Here is a 21598-nt window from a genome sequence, read left to right on the forward strand (position 1 = left end):
TGAGGATCATTTCTGCTGTTATATTTATACCGAACGATTTATCTCGCTACCATAATCCACGGACGTATCATGCTATCACGTGCTTTTATGAAACACCAAAGCTATGCTCCCCTTTTCTTTTTTCACGGAACGGACATTATCGAGCGAATTGCGGAAACGCAGAGATCGCGTTTTAGGCGAGAAAATTGTTGCCAATTACAATGTTTTCGATACGGAGTACTTTTGCCGTTCTAATTAAGGTTTTAAATCAAGCAGGAAGAAAGAGAATGTACCCTAGGGTGTGCGATATCTTCTTTTTATTTCGAAGATGATTATGGGCGTCTATCGTATCGAGCAACTGATTATAGTTCTTGGCTGATTAGTCCGCTAGAGCTTTCGATCTCTTTTAGCGAAATTCATCAAATGTTCCAAATCCATGTAAAAATAAATGCAAGAAACAAGTTCTTTAGTTTAGCTTTACATGTTCACTTTTCACGTCGTAGTAAAATATTCTAATATAAAACACACATTGCATAAATATGTTTAAATCACATTACATTTATATTCAATATTTGCTGCATAATTATCTAAATAATTTTATATTAATAATGGCAGATACTGATATATAGTGTGATTCTAACGATAATTTAACGAACAATAATAAAACGTTCTAACGATAATGTAAGTATCTAACAAAAAATTTTGCACGCGGAACGTTCGTCAATCTATAACCACTTTTCTCCTCATACCTCTTCCATCGTTCAATTCCAAGAGAAAACACGATTGGGTTACTTTGTGGAATTTCTCGCGTTGAGAGCGGAGTGGCGTCCGTAATCTGGGCTTATGGCCCACAAGATGCCTGGACGTGCTTTAATATGATTTAAACCCATCGCCTTGTTCCGCGGGCTACCGTATTACGATCATCAGACTTTTCTTTTCGCTGCTTTCCTTCTCTACCGCTGGACCATCCGCGCGGTAGCAGTTCTTGAGAGGAGATCGTGAAGAAGACAGATACACCGACAGAGCATTTATTAGCCAAGCCCTTTACGAAACGAACGTTTGTTTTCTTTTTAAGATACAAAAATATAATACAGATAGAAAAAAAAGTAAATAAAACAGTGAATAAAATAATAAAACAATAAAAATAATAATATAATAAAAAAATTAATAGCATAAGACATTAAAATTAAAAAAGATGAAAATAAACAGTTGTGCTAAATTAATAAGCAAAACTAAAAGAAATATTAGAAAATAATAGCATATGTAATATATATAAGATTAAAAGGATGCTGGCAATAAGTCCGTTTGCCGATTGAATGCTATATATAATAATATAATTAATAAATCAAGAAGAAAAAGACGTTATTAGATAATAAAAGATCTATTGCACGTGAGCAATTGCAATTAAAAGACGCAAAGCTAATGTGGTACGTTCTGCTGAAGATGGCAGAAGACTTTACATTTAAACGATAGAGATGTACAGGTACAGACTCCCTGGTCAATGGTATAGACTCTCTGATGTCAATGGGGAAGTAAGTTTTAAAAGGTGATAAAATAAAAGGATTGTTAATATGAGTAAGTATGACAGGAAGGGTTAGTAAGGTCAAACGGAGAGATACGCGAGGAAACGAAGGTTAGTAATGAAATAAGGAGAGAATAGAGATAGAGAGAGAGAGAGAGAGAGAGAGAGAGAGAGAGAGAGAGAGAGAGAGAGAGAGAGAGAGAGAGAGAGAGAGAGAGAGAGAGAGAGAGAGAGAGAGAGAGAAAGTAAAAAGGGAGATACCTACACGCGTGTGTACATACAAGAAAGTGGCGTAAAATATGCAGGCGAGGCACGAGTTTTTGCTGGCACTGGTCGGCCGATCGTCTTTGAATTTTAAGCATTACTCGTTCCTCGAGATCGACGAGAGCACCGTTGAAGCTTCGACGCTGCCAGAAAGTCAATCAACAATAGAATCTCAAAAATAAATATATATCTTTTTATTTCAAACACTTATTAATGATGATTATCGCTATCGTTACTTAAAAAGTAATTGCTCGCTACTTTTTAATATTAAAACAAGATCAACAAAGAAATTAAATATAAAGAACGATGGTAATTTAAGATCAAAATTTGCCTGTGAAGGAAATGATTGAAATTGGTATATTTTTATATTGTTGGATTTGTAGAACTCAAATATAAAGCTTAAAATTGTCAAAAATCTTAGGAACTTTGTGAAAACGCAATTTTTCTACGCAAAAATTTATTTTACACTAAATATTTTTATAACTTCTAATTGATATATCTCAGTAAAGAAAATCACATTTTGGCAAACAAAAATGAAAAAAAGAACACTATACGAAACTATCGGATAAAATAAAGGAAAATAATTTGCTTTCTCTGTAATAGCAAAATAAATTCTTTCACGAAAATAGACAAAATCGTCGTTTTTTAACTAATTTACCCCATTTATTTAAAAAACCTGACGTGTTATAAACAATTTCTGCGGCTAGATTTGTGTTCAGCGCGCAAAATTACGTAAGAAATCACTCATAATTCTCAAACGCCAAAATCTCGCAGGCTTGTGTTATCAGCATGTACCATAGCGTGTCATTAATCTATATTACGAGTGCATATGCAGTTGATGATTTTCATTATTTCTTTTTATACAAAAAGTCTTTGCGTTTTTCGTCTCGTGTCGTTCCTAATTCAGCACATCAACCGTGTTTCACACTCAAACTTAACATTAACATAAGCATTGTAAAAGATCAAATTATGGATCACGCCACAGGACAATTTATTGACAAAACGTTGGGCATTATCAACATAAATATTGGTCCATGTTTTAGGCTCTTGTTCGTGGGAAGGAGAAGTATAACATTACGTCGTGTACCCGTACGCGTCGGCGCGGCGTCTCGTTTGAGGCAGTTCGACGAGACGGGAGGAAGACCCGCAGTTGCGGGGACAGTCGGCATTGTGCACCTCGTTTCTGGTCCTCCGTTTTCCGTCCTCGTTGCGTATCTCTGCCTTCCTCCCTTCGCGCACCCCCCCTCCTCCTGTCTTCTTGATCTTCTCTTTGAGAAAGCCGCCTCAGTGCAAAAGAGTGGGGCACGAGCAATGCACACATCAGGTACCTCACTGCGGGTTCCGCACCACGGCAAAAGTGACAAGGCCCCGGCAATTATAACGGATGGCGCAAAAAAATGGCGCCGTGGTACGGATGGCCGGTTTGGCCCAACCGGCCGAGTCCGGCTACCGTTTTCTCTGCCCCTTTCGCCAGGAACTTTTAAATGTGTATATATATCAGGGAGGCCCGATGATTAATCGCGGGTATCACGGCAAATCTCGACCGTCGACTCCAAGTTGTCCGAATTTGTTTGAAAGCGGCATTCGAGATGATATAGTAATACATATTTATGCATGTGTACGTGTACTATTGTAAACGCATACATATTGAAATGCAAACATAAATGCACTAATTAGAGATCGCAAGTACATTCGGTACAAAAAAAATTTTTATTATGAGAATATCTTCATTTTTGAAATGTAAATATTGAAATAAAATATTATATATTTTCATTATTCAATAATAATTTGTATATGTTAGAAGAAAAAAGTATTAGAAAATAGAAAACAACGTTTTTGAATTAAGAAATAGAATATTTTAATTTAGTATTAGTATTATTATTAAATTACATATTATACTGTTTTTAGCTGACTATTATAATATTGAAATAAAAATATATTTTTTGTTCAAATTTAAGATTATAAAATTTCTTAAAGAAAAGAGTAAAATTATATATAAGATTATCAAAAGCTTTCTACATAAATTCTACATAAAGAATATAATTTCTTTCTTATGTGTATGACGCGGCGATTGTTAAATATTATAAAATATATCAATAATATTAGTAATTTTAATTTGATACAAATGTTTTTTTATGTGTGGAAACACAAGTCAGGATAACTGAAACAGCTGATATTTAATTACTATTATTAATAATAGGCGTGATGAATTATTGAATGTACAATATATTACATCAAATCAATATTTTTTTAACATAATTGAATTTAAAGCATCGATGGCAATTCCGATTTTTCTCTTCCAATAAGCAAGGAGTCATTCCTTTTAAGATAATAATTATTTCCGCCAGGCGAGGATCGAGAACTATACGCGAGTGTGATTAATTCTGATTCTTATAGAGATTTCACGTCATTGTGGTCGAAAATACGCGGCCCGCGATGTAATCGTAATGAAGAAACGCAGCTCGTCCGTGTCCTTATCGTTAAATCAAGAGTGCGAATCAATTATGCGTGGTAAAAATACCCGAAATGCAAGCCTGTAATCAGCGTGAACAGCATGGGGATCGGCTGTAAAGCCTCAAATTACAAAATTGCCATTTAACCATCCATGCCGATCGACACGGTCTTCGGCTTCCGTGGAATTTCGGAGATGCTATAAATAATCGGGGGATAACCTTGTGATAGAGGGTAGTAATTAAATCCAATGTTATACGGCGTGATTAATTACTTCTTGTATAACAAAATAAGGAATATGATCAAAAGTTAAATGAATTTTTGATAATTCTTATATTTTCTTGGAGCCTCTATATGATATCTTTTACTTTGTTAAGAAAACAGTAATATTACGCTTATACCGCTAATATAATATAAATGATTATTATAACAACTCAAAAAGGATTTATTCTTTTAAATTATTTATAAATTGATGTAATTTTTTAAAAACAAATCTAGAAAGAATTAATTTTATTCAGAATATTTTTAGAATTTTCTTTGAATCTGATTCAGAAATAGAGACACTAGGTAAAAATTTTTATAACTAACTGCAATTGACTATAAAAACATTAAAAGAGACAAACATGTTTTTTAATCATAAATAAAAATATAACAGTTAAAACAAACAGTAGCTTTTACATCGAAATTGTTGTGTTGAGAAAGTTTAGGATTTATTCAAATCTAATTTTTTCAAAAAGATTGTCATTAAGATATAACGCGGCGAGGTGAGAGATATATATGTTAACAATTAAAATAATACGCTGTAAAACATTTTTAAAAAACGCACACAATTTTTTGAATCGTAAATAAAAATATTATATTTAATGTGAAGATATTCTGCAACAAATTATAGTTTTTTTTATATCGAAATTTTTATGTGAGGAAGATTCAATTAAAATTTATTAAAATTTATTCCTTTAAAGAGATGGTTCTTAAAATTTTGAATACAGCGATGATTTGGTTTTAGGGCAGTATTCATAGTCAAATCTTATATTTAAGATTATCTTAAGTACGGTCTTAAGATGTCATTAATCAATCGTAGAGCTGTGTTAGAATCTTAAGGCATTACTTGAGACAATTTTAAAATAAGATTCGACTATGAATACCGGTCGTACTTATTATTGTAGGAATTCTACGGATTTTGGATGATTGTGCCATCTAGCGAATATGAGACGATTTAAACTGCTTATTGATAACTCAAGAGTTCGCCAGATGACTCTTAGTACCCTAAAACGAATCTTATTTTTATTTAATTGACGAAATCTTATTAAAAATTGTTATAATTGCACAAAATAATCTCAATTTAGTAATTAACGAAGACATACAATTTCTATGAATGATAAAACTTACGGTTTCTTTATGTCTGCATTTCTCTCAGACGTTAAATTGCACATAAAACGAAGATCGTGCATGAGTTTTTAGTTTTAAAAGAGATAAAAATTCATTGTTATCATTTCATTTGGTCGCTCGTACAAGCATCCGCAAGTAAACGATATTGGAAAGGTAAAAAGGAATGTGACCTTTCGCGAGTAGAGAGAGAGAAAGAGGTAGCGAGAAAGAAAAGAGAAATACGCATAGCAAGGACAATCACTATACTTGTCAAAAGAGCAACTCCTTCCTTCTTCACTAAATAAATACATTCCCTTACAAATCACATTATACAATTACAGCTGTTATTGTGCAAAATTTACTTGTAATCACCTTCGATATGTCGGACTCGTAAGCGTTTACGTAAACGTACACTTGCTCAGTCGCGTCAGTCGCGTCCAATATGGCGCCTGGCGACGATTATCTTCCCGCCTTTTCTCAACCGACCGACTGACGTCACTGACGAACGCGTAAACGGCAGCGTACCAACAACGCTCCTGACACTTTTGACTTTCTCGCGAAACCATCGCGGATTAGCGAGCACCAAATGTAAACTGGGGAATGACACCAGGACTCCGAGATAGTATAATGGAACAGCAAGTGAAACGGATCAAGTTCACGAAGGAATCGGCTGTTGTTGACATCGCGTCTTCTGTCGGCAAGTTACAACGAAATAAACCTCTCTCGCTATCTTTTGTGTGATTTCCTTGATAAAAGTTTAATAAAAAGAAACAGGGTAACAAAAACAGAGTAAAATAGTAGTAATAAAACTCAATTTCGTAGGAAATGTTTTACAGATTATTGATATATTTCTTATCTTTAAAATCTGAAATTTTGTGATACATTTTTACACGTTAAAATATAACTAATTTATTCTATTTTTTTAGACGATATAGCCAGTTCTGTTAAATCTATCAGCGAGAGTTTCAACGACATCCTAAAGGTAAACGCAATTGTTGTCACGTACTTGCGGAACACTGAGAAATGTGAAAAGGCTTTAGATCAAAGCGCAGAGGATATCGAAGGTGCGTCCGTTACGGAGTAATAACAGCCAGGTAAACTAAGATTGTATTTATTTAATTATATTGTAATTAATATTATATAGAATTCTATGTTATGCTATGACTTAGATGTAAATACTAATTAACGAATACACGTGATGTAGTCGATGATCCTGCACACATGTGTCATATTATAAATTTATTGCTATGCATCATGTAAGGGCAAATAACAAGCTGTTTGTGTGAGTATCGACGTGACAATAAATACAAAAAGGAATAAACTATGACATAACGTCGACAAAGATCTTGTGGTGGTCATATTTCCTTATTATATCACAATGTTTCTTGACTTTTTTTATTTGACAGTTAACATACAGTAGTTTAGCATGAAAACACCTTGGAACTAAAGAAAAGCTTTTATGTTATTCTGCAATTTGGAGGTGTAAATGTTCAAATTGTGTAATATCTCTTTCACCATCAAATTGTAGAAATGATTGCTCATTATGCTTATTGTAATTGTATGGTAAATGTGATAGAAACTCATAGAGTTTAATTTTAAAATATTGAAATATTTTTTCTTTGTTTTTTAATATCCAAAAATGTGCTAGTTTTAAATGATTTAAATTTATATTAAAATGTACATGTTTAAAACTTAAATCTTTAATAATTTAAAATTTAAACATCATTTAAAATTGTAACATTTTAATAAAATAGGGGCGTGAGAAGTCAGTGCGGTTATCGGCGCGTGAAAACAACTTAATTTCCCATTAGAAAAGGAATAACTGCAATCCAGAGCAGAACTGAACTTTCCTAACTGGTTTCTTAGCTGAATGGACAGGCTCAAGATCATAGTACAATATGGTAACAGGCACAGTTTGTAGCCGTAGTACATGATAAAAAAGGATGAATATAAATAAACATAATTAAACAGCTCTGCTCTGGATTACAGTTACTTCTTTTCTAATTGTATCTCACACATGACGTACACTTGTATTTCATTTCCAGCATTAAGCTCTGAAGATGGTTTAAAGGAAAGTCGAAAACGTTTGTAACATATCGATTTAGCTTAATTAAATTGTGACACAAGAGAAATTGTTGTCGTTGTTTTAGCACAAACTGATAACCCTGCTGACTCCTTACAGCCCTATTTCTTGCACATTAAATTTTGTAATTATAAGGAGTCTTTTCTAATTTAGTTTTTTTTAAATAAAATAATTCTTAAAATAATTAAACATTTTGTTTCTTGAGCATGAGAGATAAAAGCTTCAATAGGAAAAGTGTTCATTATTAAAATATTAAAATTTATTTCTTGTCTCTGGTTTTAAGCTTTTAAAAATGTTTTTTAAAGTTTCAAGTAGTGTTTAGATTTTAAACATTAAACTGAAATATCTAATAACTTTAAACGTTTTATATTTTAAATCTAAACACCGTTAAAAGTAAAACATTTTTATGTATTTTAAAAAACGGAGAAAAAAGGCATTTTAATATTTTATAACTAAACACTTTCTATGAATGAAATTATAAAATTTGCAACATACATCATGATAAAATTACAGGGATTTAATTGTAAAACAATTTAACTTTTTCAAATTCCAAGCATGGAATTAAGGCTTTGATCAACTTTGATTATTTTAACTCTATTTTTAGTAGCGTCAACTTGTATTCATCAAATAAAAAATTAATAATACCATTTATATGTTCAAATATATATCAGATATTATAATTGAGCAAATGTAGATTATAAAACAAAAATTAAAATTTTTGTCTTATTTTAATAATAAAGTGTTTTACTTTTTATATTGATGTGATTAAGCCCAATTCTGTCGATTCAATTAATCGTTGATTAATTAGCCGAAAGTTAATCAAAATTGATCGAAGTGGCTCTTAATGAGAGATTCTTCTCGTCTACGTAATAATAAAGAAATTAACAAAATAACTATAGATTCGTTTTAGCAGTCTTGTAATCCGTCGTGTGTCCGTCACTGAATTGTTGTCACTTGTATTCAGGATCCTCCTTGTGTTTCCTCCTGGGATCCGACGGGTCCAAGGGAATTATGACGGGTCGCCTGTTTTCCGACCGACGATTAGTGAAATTGTAATTCGTAGTTGCAAACCTGTTTACTGGTCTAGAGAACATTATCGGTCCACATCTGGAACACATTTGCGGTTACTTGCCAATAATTGCAGGAAATGTGTATTGTGATATCATGCCAAATTTGTGTGAACTGAGAGTACAGGACATCGTTTACGATCTCACAAGATTTTCATATAAAGTACTATTGGTTTAAGTTATTTTTTTAAATGGTTTATTTAAAGCGACAATCGTTGTTAATAGAGGATACAAACATTCCATCTCCAGGGAGTGTTACATCGTAGATATTTGTTAAATATATGTACACATGAGGTATACGTTGTTTTAGTTTAAGAATGTATTACACCTATTTTTTAAATAATGAAAAAAATGTAAAAGATTGCTTTATATTGGATTTAAAAGTAATGCAAGATTTTCTACCTGGATCGAAAATTAGTAAGAAATAAAAATTTGCTTTAAATAAATTTGAAAAAATCTGAATTTTTATGTATAAATACTTTAAGTATTCAAGATAATTTATGTTTTATTGCGATACAGAGGTCAATTATTTCGTAAGCAAAATTTTTTATTTGCGCAAACTCAGAATTGGAATAAAATTATTTAAACTTACAATTAAAATATAATTTTCAAAATATAAGTTATAAAAATGGGTGTAAATACATCCTTAATGACTAGGCAATGAGGTAAATTTTGACGAAAAGCAAGTCTTTATTTCACTGTCTGGACCACCCGAAATGTCGGCGAGTTAAGACGTTGTCCAGTGAAAGACGTTGGCGTAAAGAGAGAAATTGAAAGTATGCTTTCGTTCACGAGCACCCTATACGAGATAGTAGGAAAGTACACGGCGCATACATTCGCGCGTAGGGCATAAGAGAAAAAGGGTAAAACTTGCAAAAAAATCGTGCGAAAACGAAGCAGACGAAGTACAATAAGTTTCAGAGCACTTAGGTGCACTTAGAAATAAATTGGTTCGCGCGTATGGCTCGTAAATCATGAGACAGAGTGAAGTATAATGAGAAGAAAGGGCGCCTTTATCCCTCTATTCTGTCGGCTCACACCTGCAGGTGTTGGGATTGAAGTAGTATCCGGTGGTGCATGGCTCAATGTTTCTGCACGAACAGGTGCAGAGCGTCGAGTTCCAGATCTTCATGTCGTCACTTTTGCACTTCTGCTCCTCGTCGATGTTGCTGCAGATGCATCTGCAGTTGTGCGGCTCGTAGTGCTGCCTGTCGTTGCAGTGCTGGAAGACAAAAAGATAAAACGACATGAATCATCGGCGAAAAAGAATGTCAACAGTTCGCGTGCTCGCATACAAACATAGTTATATTTTGCTTATCCTCCGCGTTGACACACTTCGCGAGTGTTCGCGCACGTTGCAAGGAAGCGACAATTGTAGCAATCAGCGAAATTGGTATATTGAGAAATAGCGTAATTTGGATTAAATATTGTTATGTATACGCTGAACATTACGCAAGTGGCCTTACTAATACGCCTTTTAGGACGACTTCGACCAAACACTCTGCTTAATTTAGTGATATTAATTTATTAAGTTTTAAGTTTTTCTATAAGAATTTTCTATTAGGTATTTTAATTTACTAAATATTCAATTTAATCTATTAACTAATACATCTATGATTATATGTGATTATAGAAAAATCCATCACATCTTCAAATTTTTGTTGTTTAATATATGTACAGGAAAAATTAGATCAGAAAAAAAATGCAGTTATAGATTCTGCTTTAAGCAACCCTACTGGCTATATTAATTATCAAATAATTTTCTTTAAAAAAATTAACAGAAACAGGTTTAAATTTTATTGAAATTGCATATAATTTTACAATAAAGTTATCGTTTTAATTGAACCACATTTGAATTATTATTAGACATAAAAGTTATTTATATCGTTTCTTAACTCTCACTTAACAAGTAAGTACTAATCTGTATATTTTTTATACAACTTGTCAAGTCTTTTAATTTAAAAAATATGATTCGCTTTATTTATTATAAATAATTTATATATGTATGTAAAAAAATATTAAAATTATGGATAAAAATAAACTTTAAAATTAAAGTATTTTAATACAAGTACCTGTTATATAATATATAATCTAAAAACATGTGATAGAGTAACATCAATTTCTATAAAACATAGTCAAATATATATTGATTAAAAATGATTACTAAATAATATGAAAAAAGATAATAAATTTATTTACAGGTTAAAAACAGGATTATATTATATTATTATAGATTTTTTTCTTATCTAATTTTATGCGACTTTTAAGAGGAAAATTTAATTAATTCAATAATTAATATTTCAAGTACAATCTGTACTATTTTATTAATATTAATGAAATTATTAAACTTCTTAATTGTTTATCACGCAGAAAAAAAGATTAGGAAAACAGATAATAAATGGTAAAGATTTTAAGCAAATCTTATAGTTGAATTATTAATTAAAATAATTGGAGTCTGGCCGAAGTCGTCCTTAGGACCACTCTGACTAACTTTGATTAATTTTAATCAATAATTAACTCAATTGCCCATGTAATAAACGACATTTTTTACATTTTGACGCCAAAATGACGACAAATTACGTTAGTTTGTTACCTGGGCGATTGAGTTAATCTAAGTTGGTCGAAGTAAACTTTAGAATCTCAGAATTTCTTCTATATCATTTGGAACTTCTTCACGATGACATAATGTTTGATTGAAACATTTAAATCTCGCAATATGTTCGAACGACCGAGGATAAAGATGGACACGTGGAAAGTGATTCACGCTTTTGGTACTTCTGTTACTTCTGTTTTTAATGTATATTTTCGTGCATTGTTAGGGTACTTGGAAGCGGAGCTGGCGTTTCTTTCAGTCGACCGGCTGACGTAAATCGTTCTTGAGTGGCGCGACACGCATGCATAGGAGTCGCGTGAGAAACAATACGACGAGATGATATGCGCGAGGTGCGAACGGCGCGGCCCGGTTAGGCAGGAAGGCGTCGATTAACTAAGACAATTATCGATTGCCGTCAAATTACCTCCTCCTTGATTTTGCAGTCGCACTTGCATTTAGTGTGCTCCTCCACTGGCACGATTCGCCGACCCCGGTACTCCATATTCTTCACCGACGACACGATCACCTTAAAACAACGCGAGAAGAAAGATGTTCAGCAATTATTGCTTTCTTTCAAGTTGGTTGCTCGTAATAATAGGCGCGTTTTCGTTCGTACTCTTCTTTAACTCGACGATGATCGATTACCTCGAAGTTTCGCATCTCCGTCGCTGTTGGTTGACACGAGAGCAGAGGGCTAATGCAACAGCCGCCGCATCTTTTGATCCGTGTGCAGAGTGGGAAGACGAACGTCGAAGGATCGTCGTCCAGTTTTAGGGAGACGAGCTGCAGCTCGGGCATGCACTTGGCCGGCGTCGGCATCACCGCGTTCGATCGCTCCTCGCCTGCAAATCTATCTGGAAAGTATCCACGTTTGTATCTTGAATGTAATTGGAGAAATTTTTTTCTTTGTACTACCGACATAGTCTCCGGTTTATATAATAGGAAAGGTGTTTCATAATACGTAAAAAAGTTTTCCTTTAACAACTTATTGGGTAAATTAATTATGAAGTAGATATTATACTAAAAAAGTGTATTATTTTAAGATATTGAAGTGTTCTATGTCTTGGTTCTATAAATACTTAAAAATGTTTTAGTTTTAAAGCTGAAATCTTTAACAGTATTAAACATTTTAGTATTTTAAATCTAAACATCATTAAAAATTGAAACATTTTTAAGTATTTAAAAAAGCGTAGACAGAAATAAAATATTTTAATATCTTAAAATTAAGTACCTTGTTTTTTAAATGTCTTATAAATATTTTGTATTATATATGAAAATGTGATAATGTAATAGTAGCGTTTAATTTATCAGTTGCGACAAGTTATTATTAAAATGGAACTAAAGTTTATTAAAAAAAAGTTATTTTGTGATCATAAGGATTAATTAAACTGATATTAGGTTTTTTCTAGGTAGCCATTTTTGGGGGGTGCGAAAATGGCCAACAAACGTATTCAAGCAATCTCAATTGCAAATCGTTATTTTATATTGGCCGATGGAATGATTCCCGGTTTAAAAGACCATCTCGCAGAGCAGGTAGTACTTAAATGGTTCGGACAGGTGATTAAGGGAAGAGAAAACGTAGCTAATTTTATACTGTTCAATAAAATGAAAGTCTTTCACATGTTTTCCGATATTATGCCAATTTCGGGTATCTCTTGCGGAAACAAACAGTCGAAACGGTGAGAACATGAAAATTAATTTATTTAAATTAAGTTACGCCAGTTAATTTATGCATACACACAATTGCATTTACTTATATTGCATTTACTTATGTCTGGATTGTATGAAACCGGTATTTTTTTCAAAAACTAGGTTATACATGAAGAGAATTTTCTCATAAAATTTATCTGAAAATTATGGTAGTCATAGGATAACTTTGTATTTTAAAGAATGTTATATGATTTATTAATATTTCTACATATACTTTATATTTTAACATAGTAAAATATAAAGTACTTATGCGCTGTTTTTGTCATAAATAAATAAATATATAATACATTTATATATTTATGACTTATGATTCAGTTGGCTTGGTTTTAAATTTTACTAACAATAAGATAAACGTTTTTTAAAAGACATACATTCTAAATACATAGTTATACAGAGACAAATTTCGTATATGATTATATATCATTATGTATGAAAATTTTGTCTTGAATTATAATTTTTTTTGTTTTTAAATATTTTACAACGCTATAAGATAATTTTTATTAATTTATAAAATGTGTTTTGTATATAAATTTAAAAAATTTATTACTGATAACAAATGCTTGCCAAGCTTATCACTACAAATTTAAAATTTGTAGCAAATATTGCAGTCAAATATAACGAAAAATTCTTTCCATGTGTACATGTTGTTTTCCGTATACGAATTAAGTAATAAATTCATTTGAAAAAGTGTAACGTTTATTAGATAAAGATGGTTTCACGTACACGTATTTTCCGCGTAGGAAGATAAAACGGTCCATAGATCAAAACGGTAAATGCGAAACCTACACGAACAATTATTTACGCGAAGCACCGGGTAGTTCTTCACACGAGACTGAAATGTCAACGACCCATGAAAATGGCAAGGATTATGATCAGATGAGCAATTCGAACGATGCGGCTATCATGCATGAAGCAAATGAATGCGAACATGAATTTGATTTGCTCGAAAAAAATATATTGGACAAATTAAAAGTATTAATGAACGAAGACGACGAGAAAAATGTCGCTATCGATGTGAATCAAGATGAATTTATTGCGAATGCAACAGCCGAGAACGATCTCTATAATCTTTTCGAGCCCAAGATTATGTCTCAGCACATCGTCGAGAAGATACAGAACATTAATAGGATAAAATTGAAAGAGGAAATGGCACCAACCATCAGAGTCATCAACAGAGAGTGTGGTCAAGGAGATGGACCTGTTACTGCTGAAGCTAACGCGACTAAGTACCTGAAAGCGAATGGAGAAATACAATTTGTACGAATGGCTGCACAAACAGGTAGTATTAGAAATAAATCTAATTTAAGATAATTATTTTATTCATTATTTAATTATTTGGCGAAGAATATTTTATTATCAGACATACATCTCTATAGATTTTACAGAATATTATAAATTACATTTTATATAGAGATAAATTTACATATAAATTATATAATTTAATTATATAATTTAAATAAATTTTATTATTATAGGAATAATTTATATATTTTGTTAACAATAAATGTGAGACATTAAAAGATCAATGATTAAAACATAATTAATTATATTTGAAAATTTTATGAATTTTAGATTCTTTGTCCTTATATCATCGGGCAAAACTAGGGAAAAAAAAATTCTGGAAACAACAATGTATACTGCAGATCGCGTATTCTTTAACTGATAACTCGCCGATAGTTGCTAAAAAATGTTACGATTCTCAGGAAAGTGCTTATTCTGCTCAAGTTTCAAACCTTTCGGCTAAAGTACACCACGATGCAGATAAAGTACAAAAAAGTAAATTGTTAAGTTTGGAAGAGGCAATCCGAGCTAGTAATACGTTAATACGGGATGTAAATAATTTCGGTGGTTATCTGCAACCCTTAAACTTTTCAGAGGATCGCGACAATTTTTTAAAAACTTTCCAAGCCGAAATAAAAGACCGCAATGTGCATTTTTGCGCGAATTACGTGAACAATAAATTGATTTTTGATTGTCCAAATAGAAGACCATTTAAAGCCATATGTCAAATCCACGAGATTGTTTATACCACAGTCAGGGAATTGCACAGTCAGGGAAATGCATGTAATACAGAAGAAACGGCCCAAGTGAAAAATAAAACTATCACACAAGTTGCAGCTGAATGACGATTGCGTGTGTTTGATCTTGGTTAGATAATATTGTCAGGTGAATCAATTGCCGGATATCAATTCACCTCGACAATTTTTTTATTTGTAACAAGTGAAGGCTATTTCCTGTGTCAATTGAGAAACCGTTTAACTCTTGCAAGACTAGCACTCTGTACACATGATTCGAATTTTGTTCTGTAAATTTTTTTTAAATTTTTAATTAAGAGGCCTGTAATTAATTATAACATTTATTTATAAAACTTTGTATAAATATATAAATACTATAGAAGTACTTTTTAGAGAGATATTAAAGTGCAAATGCAGGAAAAATTGAAAAAATTTAATATTTGTAAATTGTCCCAAAAAACAATGTGTGTACAAAATGTTAAAAGGCATTTTAAACTTGTAAGTTTGAAACAATATTTTTTTAAATTGCATAATATTTAATCTATGCGCACTGCTTCGAAAGTATCAAAATGCATACGATTCACATTTTAGAATGATCTCAGTCCACATTGTTAATTTGCATTTGTGTAAACAACGAAATGATCAAGGGACATACCGCGCCGCGGTTTAATTTATGTTCCTGCTTAGGTGATATAGATTTTGTCGCGATGCTTTTATTTGCATCTTCATAAATTATTAATTTTCCTATGATTTTTTATTTCCTATGATGTATATAATTATAATACACTTGATTGTAGCTATATTTAATATATGATTGAGCAACGTTGTAAATGATCAATAATATCAATAATATCAACATATTTCCATACGTTTATTTAACGATATATTTTCGATAATTAATAATAATAATAGGTTTTTTATTGTAATTACATTTAATAATTAATGGTGGTAATGTAATATTTTAGAATGTGTGATCAATAATATAAATATATTATGAAATGTTTGCATCGCAAGATCTTTTCGATAATTAATTATGATAATAGGTTTTTCAATAAAGTGAGATTTTCAATGAATAAGCTTGATATGACCATTTTTTACGGTAAAGCTTTCCTTAAGATTGTTATTTGCCATTGCATTATTTGCACATTTACACTTAGTATATGATAAAGATAACGCAGTAGCGAATTGTACTTACTGGCAAACGTTGCAATACTCTTTTCGCTTTGTGGAACACCGTGAAGAAGCTCCATAAATTCTTCCATCGTATCTATCGAATTTAATCTATTCGCTAAATCGAGTGGTATCTAAAAAATAAATTATTATTTGAAATATACTTGTGTGTGTGTGTGCATTGTATATATGTTTGGTCTCCTGATATCTTTGTTGGAAAATAATCTAATCAAAATCTGATAACACGGAATGTATCATAAGTGCGATTTATAGCCAATATTCATAACTAAGTAAATCGAGACTTTGATTAAAGTTGTCAAAAATGAAAGCGATTTCAATATACTTTGTCAATATGTAGTTGACAAAGTAGTAGTAGACACAGTAGTAATATTCTGTTCTGTATACAGAAAAATATAAAGTATCTGAACCGAATAAAGCATACTTAATTTATTTTATTTTTTAAAAACGTTATATATATATATATATATATATATATATATATATATATAGAGAGAGAGAGAGAGAGAGAGAGAGAGAGAGAGAGAGAGAGAGAGAAATTGAAATAAATTAAGTTTATTATATGCATATTTATAAAATGTTGCGACTTTTTATTAAAGCAGCTCATACATTCACTTCGTTTTGTTGCATCAAACAGATGCGTTTTTATCGGTTCTAATATTCTCTCACTTTTTTTACTTATTTATTACGACACATGTTTTTAAGCGCTATAAATTTTAGGCACGTTTTTTAAATTATGAATGTAAAAATGAGCTTATTTAATAAACACTTATTTAGTGATGGGCTTTATTCAATTCAGATATCTACAAGTTCCTTTACTTACTATATACTACTTAAATTAAGTAAACATTACTGTCTCGAAATTTCCAATATTTCATAAGTTATTCGTTATATATCTATATATATCATAAGTTCATCATAAATCTCAAATTTATTCAAAACATATACTGAATTTAATAATAACTTAATACTTCCAGAATATTAAGTTAAAACAAAAATTTGATTTACTCATTCTAAATTTTCTTTGAAAATTTTATATAATTTGAAAATAGTATGAACCTTTTCTTAGTACATTATACATAATGAATATTTTTCAAATTTGTGATAAGTATATTTTAAAACTAATATAGAAGTTATTTTTTAAAAATAACCGTTATTTAAAAGAAAAAAGTAAGTTAAGTAAGTTTAGTATCATTTTTCTTATTATTCTAACAATAGAATTGATATTTTTTTGTGTGTACTGTGCTAGAAAATTTAATACCAAGATTTTTAGCGGGATTAAATAAACGATTACATAAATTGAGGAAATAATTACCAATTGTTTTATTAATTCGCGGTCAGCAATTTTCCTTCGTTAGCTATATTGGAAAACTTAATGTGCGTGAGCAATAATAAATTGAAAATAGAATTTTTTAAACAACTTATTTCGATTCGAACATGCATTAAGATCACAGAGAAGCAGAGAAAGGGGAGGAGGGGAGAAAGAGAGACGATCTTACGTATACCAGAGTAATTACAGTTATTCCTTACCAAGCCTTACCTAGATACAATCTCATAAATATTGACTAAAAGAATAAATATAAAATTAAATGCTCCGGGGTATTCCCGCGGACTATGAGTCATACCGTTCGATCGCGGATACTCGTGATATGCGTGACTAAGAAGCAAATCGTCTTAGTGAAACGAATGTCGGTCAATGATCCATGATACACGAAAATCCTGAGAGAAGGAAATATCAGAAGGAAAGTGGATTTGCTTCTTATCATTAAACTATTTTTACATTAACCGCAATTAGGCTGAGGTGGTGATCAAGTTTGAACGTGTCTTTCTATTTGTACATAGCCCTTAGTAAGCGATCTTGATTTTTTATATTGCATGTTTTATGTAATAACAGAAATATACATAAATTTATCAATTTATGTATATTTCTGTTTATTTGTTTTTTTCTGAAATAAAGAATTCTTTATTTTACTCACTCTTACCGCTCAAGAATTTTTACGCAATGTTTTTAAAAGTGAAATCGATTTCATATTGATAAATATCTGTAGATAAAAGTAGTACATATATCGAGACATTGCATAGTTGCTTTATTAGTCATTGATAACCATTACTTTGAATGGACGCAAAATCGCCTTTAGCTTAGATTCAAACACATTTTTAAGGTATTTAGATTCCTGAAATATTATTCAGCTGCCAAAAAAGAGCAAATAACTTATATAAATTTAATGAGTGATTGTGAAGATTTAAGCAGTGGAATCTATTATATTATCCTGTTACTATGAAATATATAAACAGTAAATATTTCATTATATACATATGCTCATTAAATTAATATAAAAATTTATATTAATATAAAAATTTAATTTGTGCGAAAGAATAATCTTCTGGTTTAAATTTAAATTCGCAAAAATCAATTCAAAATCTGTTGAAGCATTTTTGGAGTTTTATTGCGAATCTCGTGCTCTCGTACAAGGAAAAGTGTTTCTGATATATACGTAACATTTGAATATTTTTTGTTATTCAACATTTTATTCGGCTGTATACATTTCAAGTTATACAAAGTTAAATAATAGCATAAGATTTAATATAACCCTCTAAGCATGTTGATGTTTTAACAGACCTAACGTGGTTTCTTTTTGAAAGTTTTCATTTCGAAATAGTTATTCGATAAGTTAATTATGGTTTCATTAATCTATATAGTTGGTCGGTAATTTACATTACATGTAGCATTTTTAATATTGCCGTTTATGTACTGAAAATAAAGAGAACGTATTGCAGAATATATCCAAATATATATACATATACATACACATGAAAATGTATACGTACATAGTTGCATATATTCTGTAATATATATTTTTTCCCTTTATTTTCAGTATATATACAGTAATATTAAAAATACTGCATATAATATATGTAATGCATTTTATAGATCAAGAATATATTTTCTTTATCTTGACTAATATACAATTTTATAACAAAACACAGTTTTTTTATTTCTCTTTGATGCATTATTTTTTAACATTTTAAGTATTAAATATTTTATTATTTTGAGCGAAGAATTAATTGAACAGCATATAGCTGAATAAAAATGTTATGTTTTTAATTTAAAATATTTTAAATATCGATTAATATAAATGTGAAATCGATCATCTTTTCTAGCCATAATTTGCACCGATACAACTCTAAATATATAATTACCGAAAATAACTATGAATTATAGTTAAATCATGGTAATAGCAATCTTTTTCTCTTAGTATGTGGAAATAAATACGCCTTTTCTTCTCCACGGAGAACAAGTGCTCTTCGCGTAATACATGTACGCCTCCGGAACTAATGTCACCACTTTGATTTCAAAACTGATACTTTCTCATGTGATACTTGCGCAAATGCAGCCTCGTGGCATTTGGGCACGAGTAGGCTGGGCGAATTCTGAGATTTGCATAATCGAGAAATATATTCCGCGTCAGGCACTGTATTTCCTGGAAATGACAATCGCCGAGAAATCGACGCATACCCTGAACTCGTTCGGGCCCCCCCCCCCCTCTCTCTCTCTCTCTCTCTCTCTCTCTCTCTCTCTCTCTCTCTCTCTCTCTCTCTCTCTCTCTCTCTCTCTCTCTCTCTCTCTCTCGAGCACCTTTCAGCACGTGGGATATCCAAATCCAGGGTCTGCATCTGTAATCCCGTGTAGAAGGAACAAACAACTTTTGCGACAACGACCGCATATATAGTCCTTCCTTCAACGAAAGGACCTCTCAACACGTTGGAATAGCCCTGATTCCAGGAGAGAGAGAAAGAGAGAGAGAGAGAGAGAGAGAGAGAGAGAAACCTCGCCAGAAAGCAAGGCTGTACCCTCGGCTTAGGCGCCGCTATGTTTTATTAATCGCAACCTCGGTCTCGCTACTGACTCAGAGAGCCGTTGTGACGATATTGTAATTATCGCGTGAAGCCTAATAGCCCGCTATTGAAACAACGATTTCTCCTAATCGGTAGTCAATTTACTTAGTTTTCTACACTCGTACATGGATCCCTTTATTTTCAGTACGTACGGCAATATTAAAAATACCGCATGTAATACATGTAGTGTAAATTAGATTAATTATAGTAGTAGAATTAATTAATAGTAGAATAAATTTTCTTTATTCTGATAACTAATTGTATAAATGTATAATTTTTTAACAAAACCGACAAGGATGATGTAATTTTTAAAATCTGTTTTAGTGGAGGAGCTATTTCACACTATATTTTTACACGTCGGGAGAGAAAGAGAATGATTTCTCCAACCGTATTATTATCTCGTACCTTTTTGTTGCTATCTAATGATTCGCGCATCGAAAAAGGAAAAAAGATAGCAGCCGACCGATAGAAGGATCGCTAATCGATCCGGTATTTGCACAATTGCAAGATGACGTACGATACGGTCACGGTTGTTACAACGTGTCGGGAATCACAAGTCATTACGCGTGTCGCGATTACATTTTATCCTCGACACTGACAGATTCAGCCTTCCGACGTCGCGTTTCGGTCTCTCTGCGAAAACGTGAGTCTTGGAAAATAAAGGTGTTTGCGACGCGCAACCAATTAATATTTTACCGTCTTTCTTGCAACCAATTAAAAATAAAACGAAAAGAGAAGTAGAGAGATCAGAACGTCAGTCTGTTAAGAGAATTAACAATAGCGATAATAAAACATTCGTTACATCAAATTGTCAAAGTGTGAACTTTTCCAGTTCTTTAACGGAAGCTATATCGCGAGGAACGGGAAAGGGGGGGAGGGGATCGTGAAGACCGTTATAATAAATAATAAATTAATAATTCGGGCAGCAACATCGTGGATTTAATTCCGAGGTAGGGTCAATCTGTACCAATTTACCGGCGTATCGCTGTCGTCCACGGAGCTCCCCGCGGGCCCATCAGGGTACTCGAGGGCCCTCGATCTCACGTCGACTGGTCCAGGGTAGACGATGTGATCGGGATCACCGTGGTACTGCGCGCCGACTTCGCCCAGGACGAATCCGCCGCAGACGATCGCGAGGAGGAACATCCTCGCGGCATGACGCGGCGGCGGCGACTGGCTGTCAAACGGCGCGCCGCTGAACAGCCGTGATTGCATTTCTGCGGTAATGCCGATTCGATTCTCTTCTCCTCGCTCCTCCGTTTACACCGGCACAGGCGACTCGCGTCGTCGTTAATTATTATTAACAATCGTACACACTCACCGTTATCGCCGGCGTAACTCGTAGCCGTTCGTTTTTTTTCGCGGCTCGGTTCGCTCGAGGTCGGCTTTTTTTTTTACTTCGACACACGACGATGCACACCTGAGCGTATCCGAGCGCCCGCACCGCGATCGACTGATGAG

General features: G+C 32.3%; 2 protein-coding genes across 2 annotated transcripts; one reads left to right on the forward strand and one right to left on the reverse strand.

Moving 5' to 3' along the window:
- The first annotated feature begins 6542 nt into the window (after window positions 1-6542).
- On the forward strand, window positions 6543-16128 carry LOC105837692. The gene is made up of 4 exons (XM_012682674.3): window positions 6543-6678; window positions 12737-13006; window positions 13778-14316; window positions 14610-16128. Exons 2-4 carry the CDS (start codon window positions 12762-12764, stop codon window positions 15161-15163), a joined length of 1338 nt encoding a protein of 445 aa, XP_012538128.1. The 5' UTR covers window positions 6543-6678; window positions 12737-12761; the 3' UTR covers window positions 15164-16128.
- On the reverse strand, window positions 8164-21572 carry LOC105837703. Its single transcript, XM_012682696.3, has 6 exons — window positions 21113-21572; window positions 16248-16356; window positions 11973-12181; window positions 11752-11853; window positions 9775-9956; window positions 8164-8774 (listed from the first exon to the last, which is right to left on the reverse strand). The coding sequence occupies exons 1-6, from the start codon at window positions 21350-21352 to the stop codon at window positions 8618-8620; spliced, it is 999 nt and encodes a 332-aa protein (XP_012538150.1). The 5' UTR covers window positions 21353-21572; the 3' UTR covers window positions 8164-8617.
- Between the last annotated feature and the right edge of the window lie 26 nt (window positions 21573-21598).

This window comes from Monomorium pharaonis, chromosome 10, assembly GCF_013373865.1.
Source record: "Monomorium pharaonis isolate MP-MQ-018 chromosome 10, ASM1337386v2, whole genome shotgun sequence".
Lineage (NCBI taxonomy): Eukaryota > Metazoa > Arthropoda > Insecta > Hymenoptera > Formicidae > Monomorium > Monomorium pharaonis.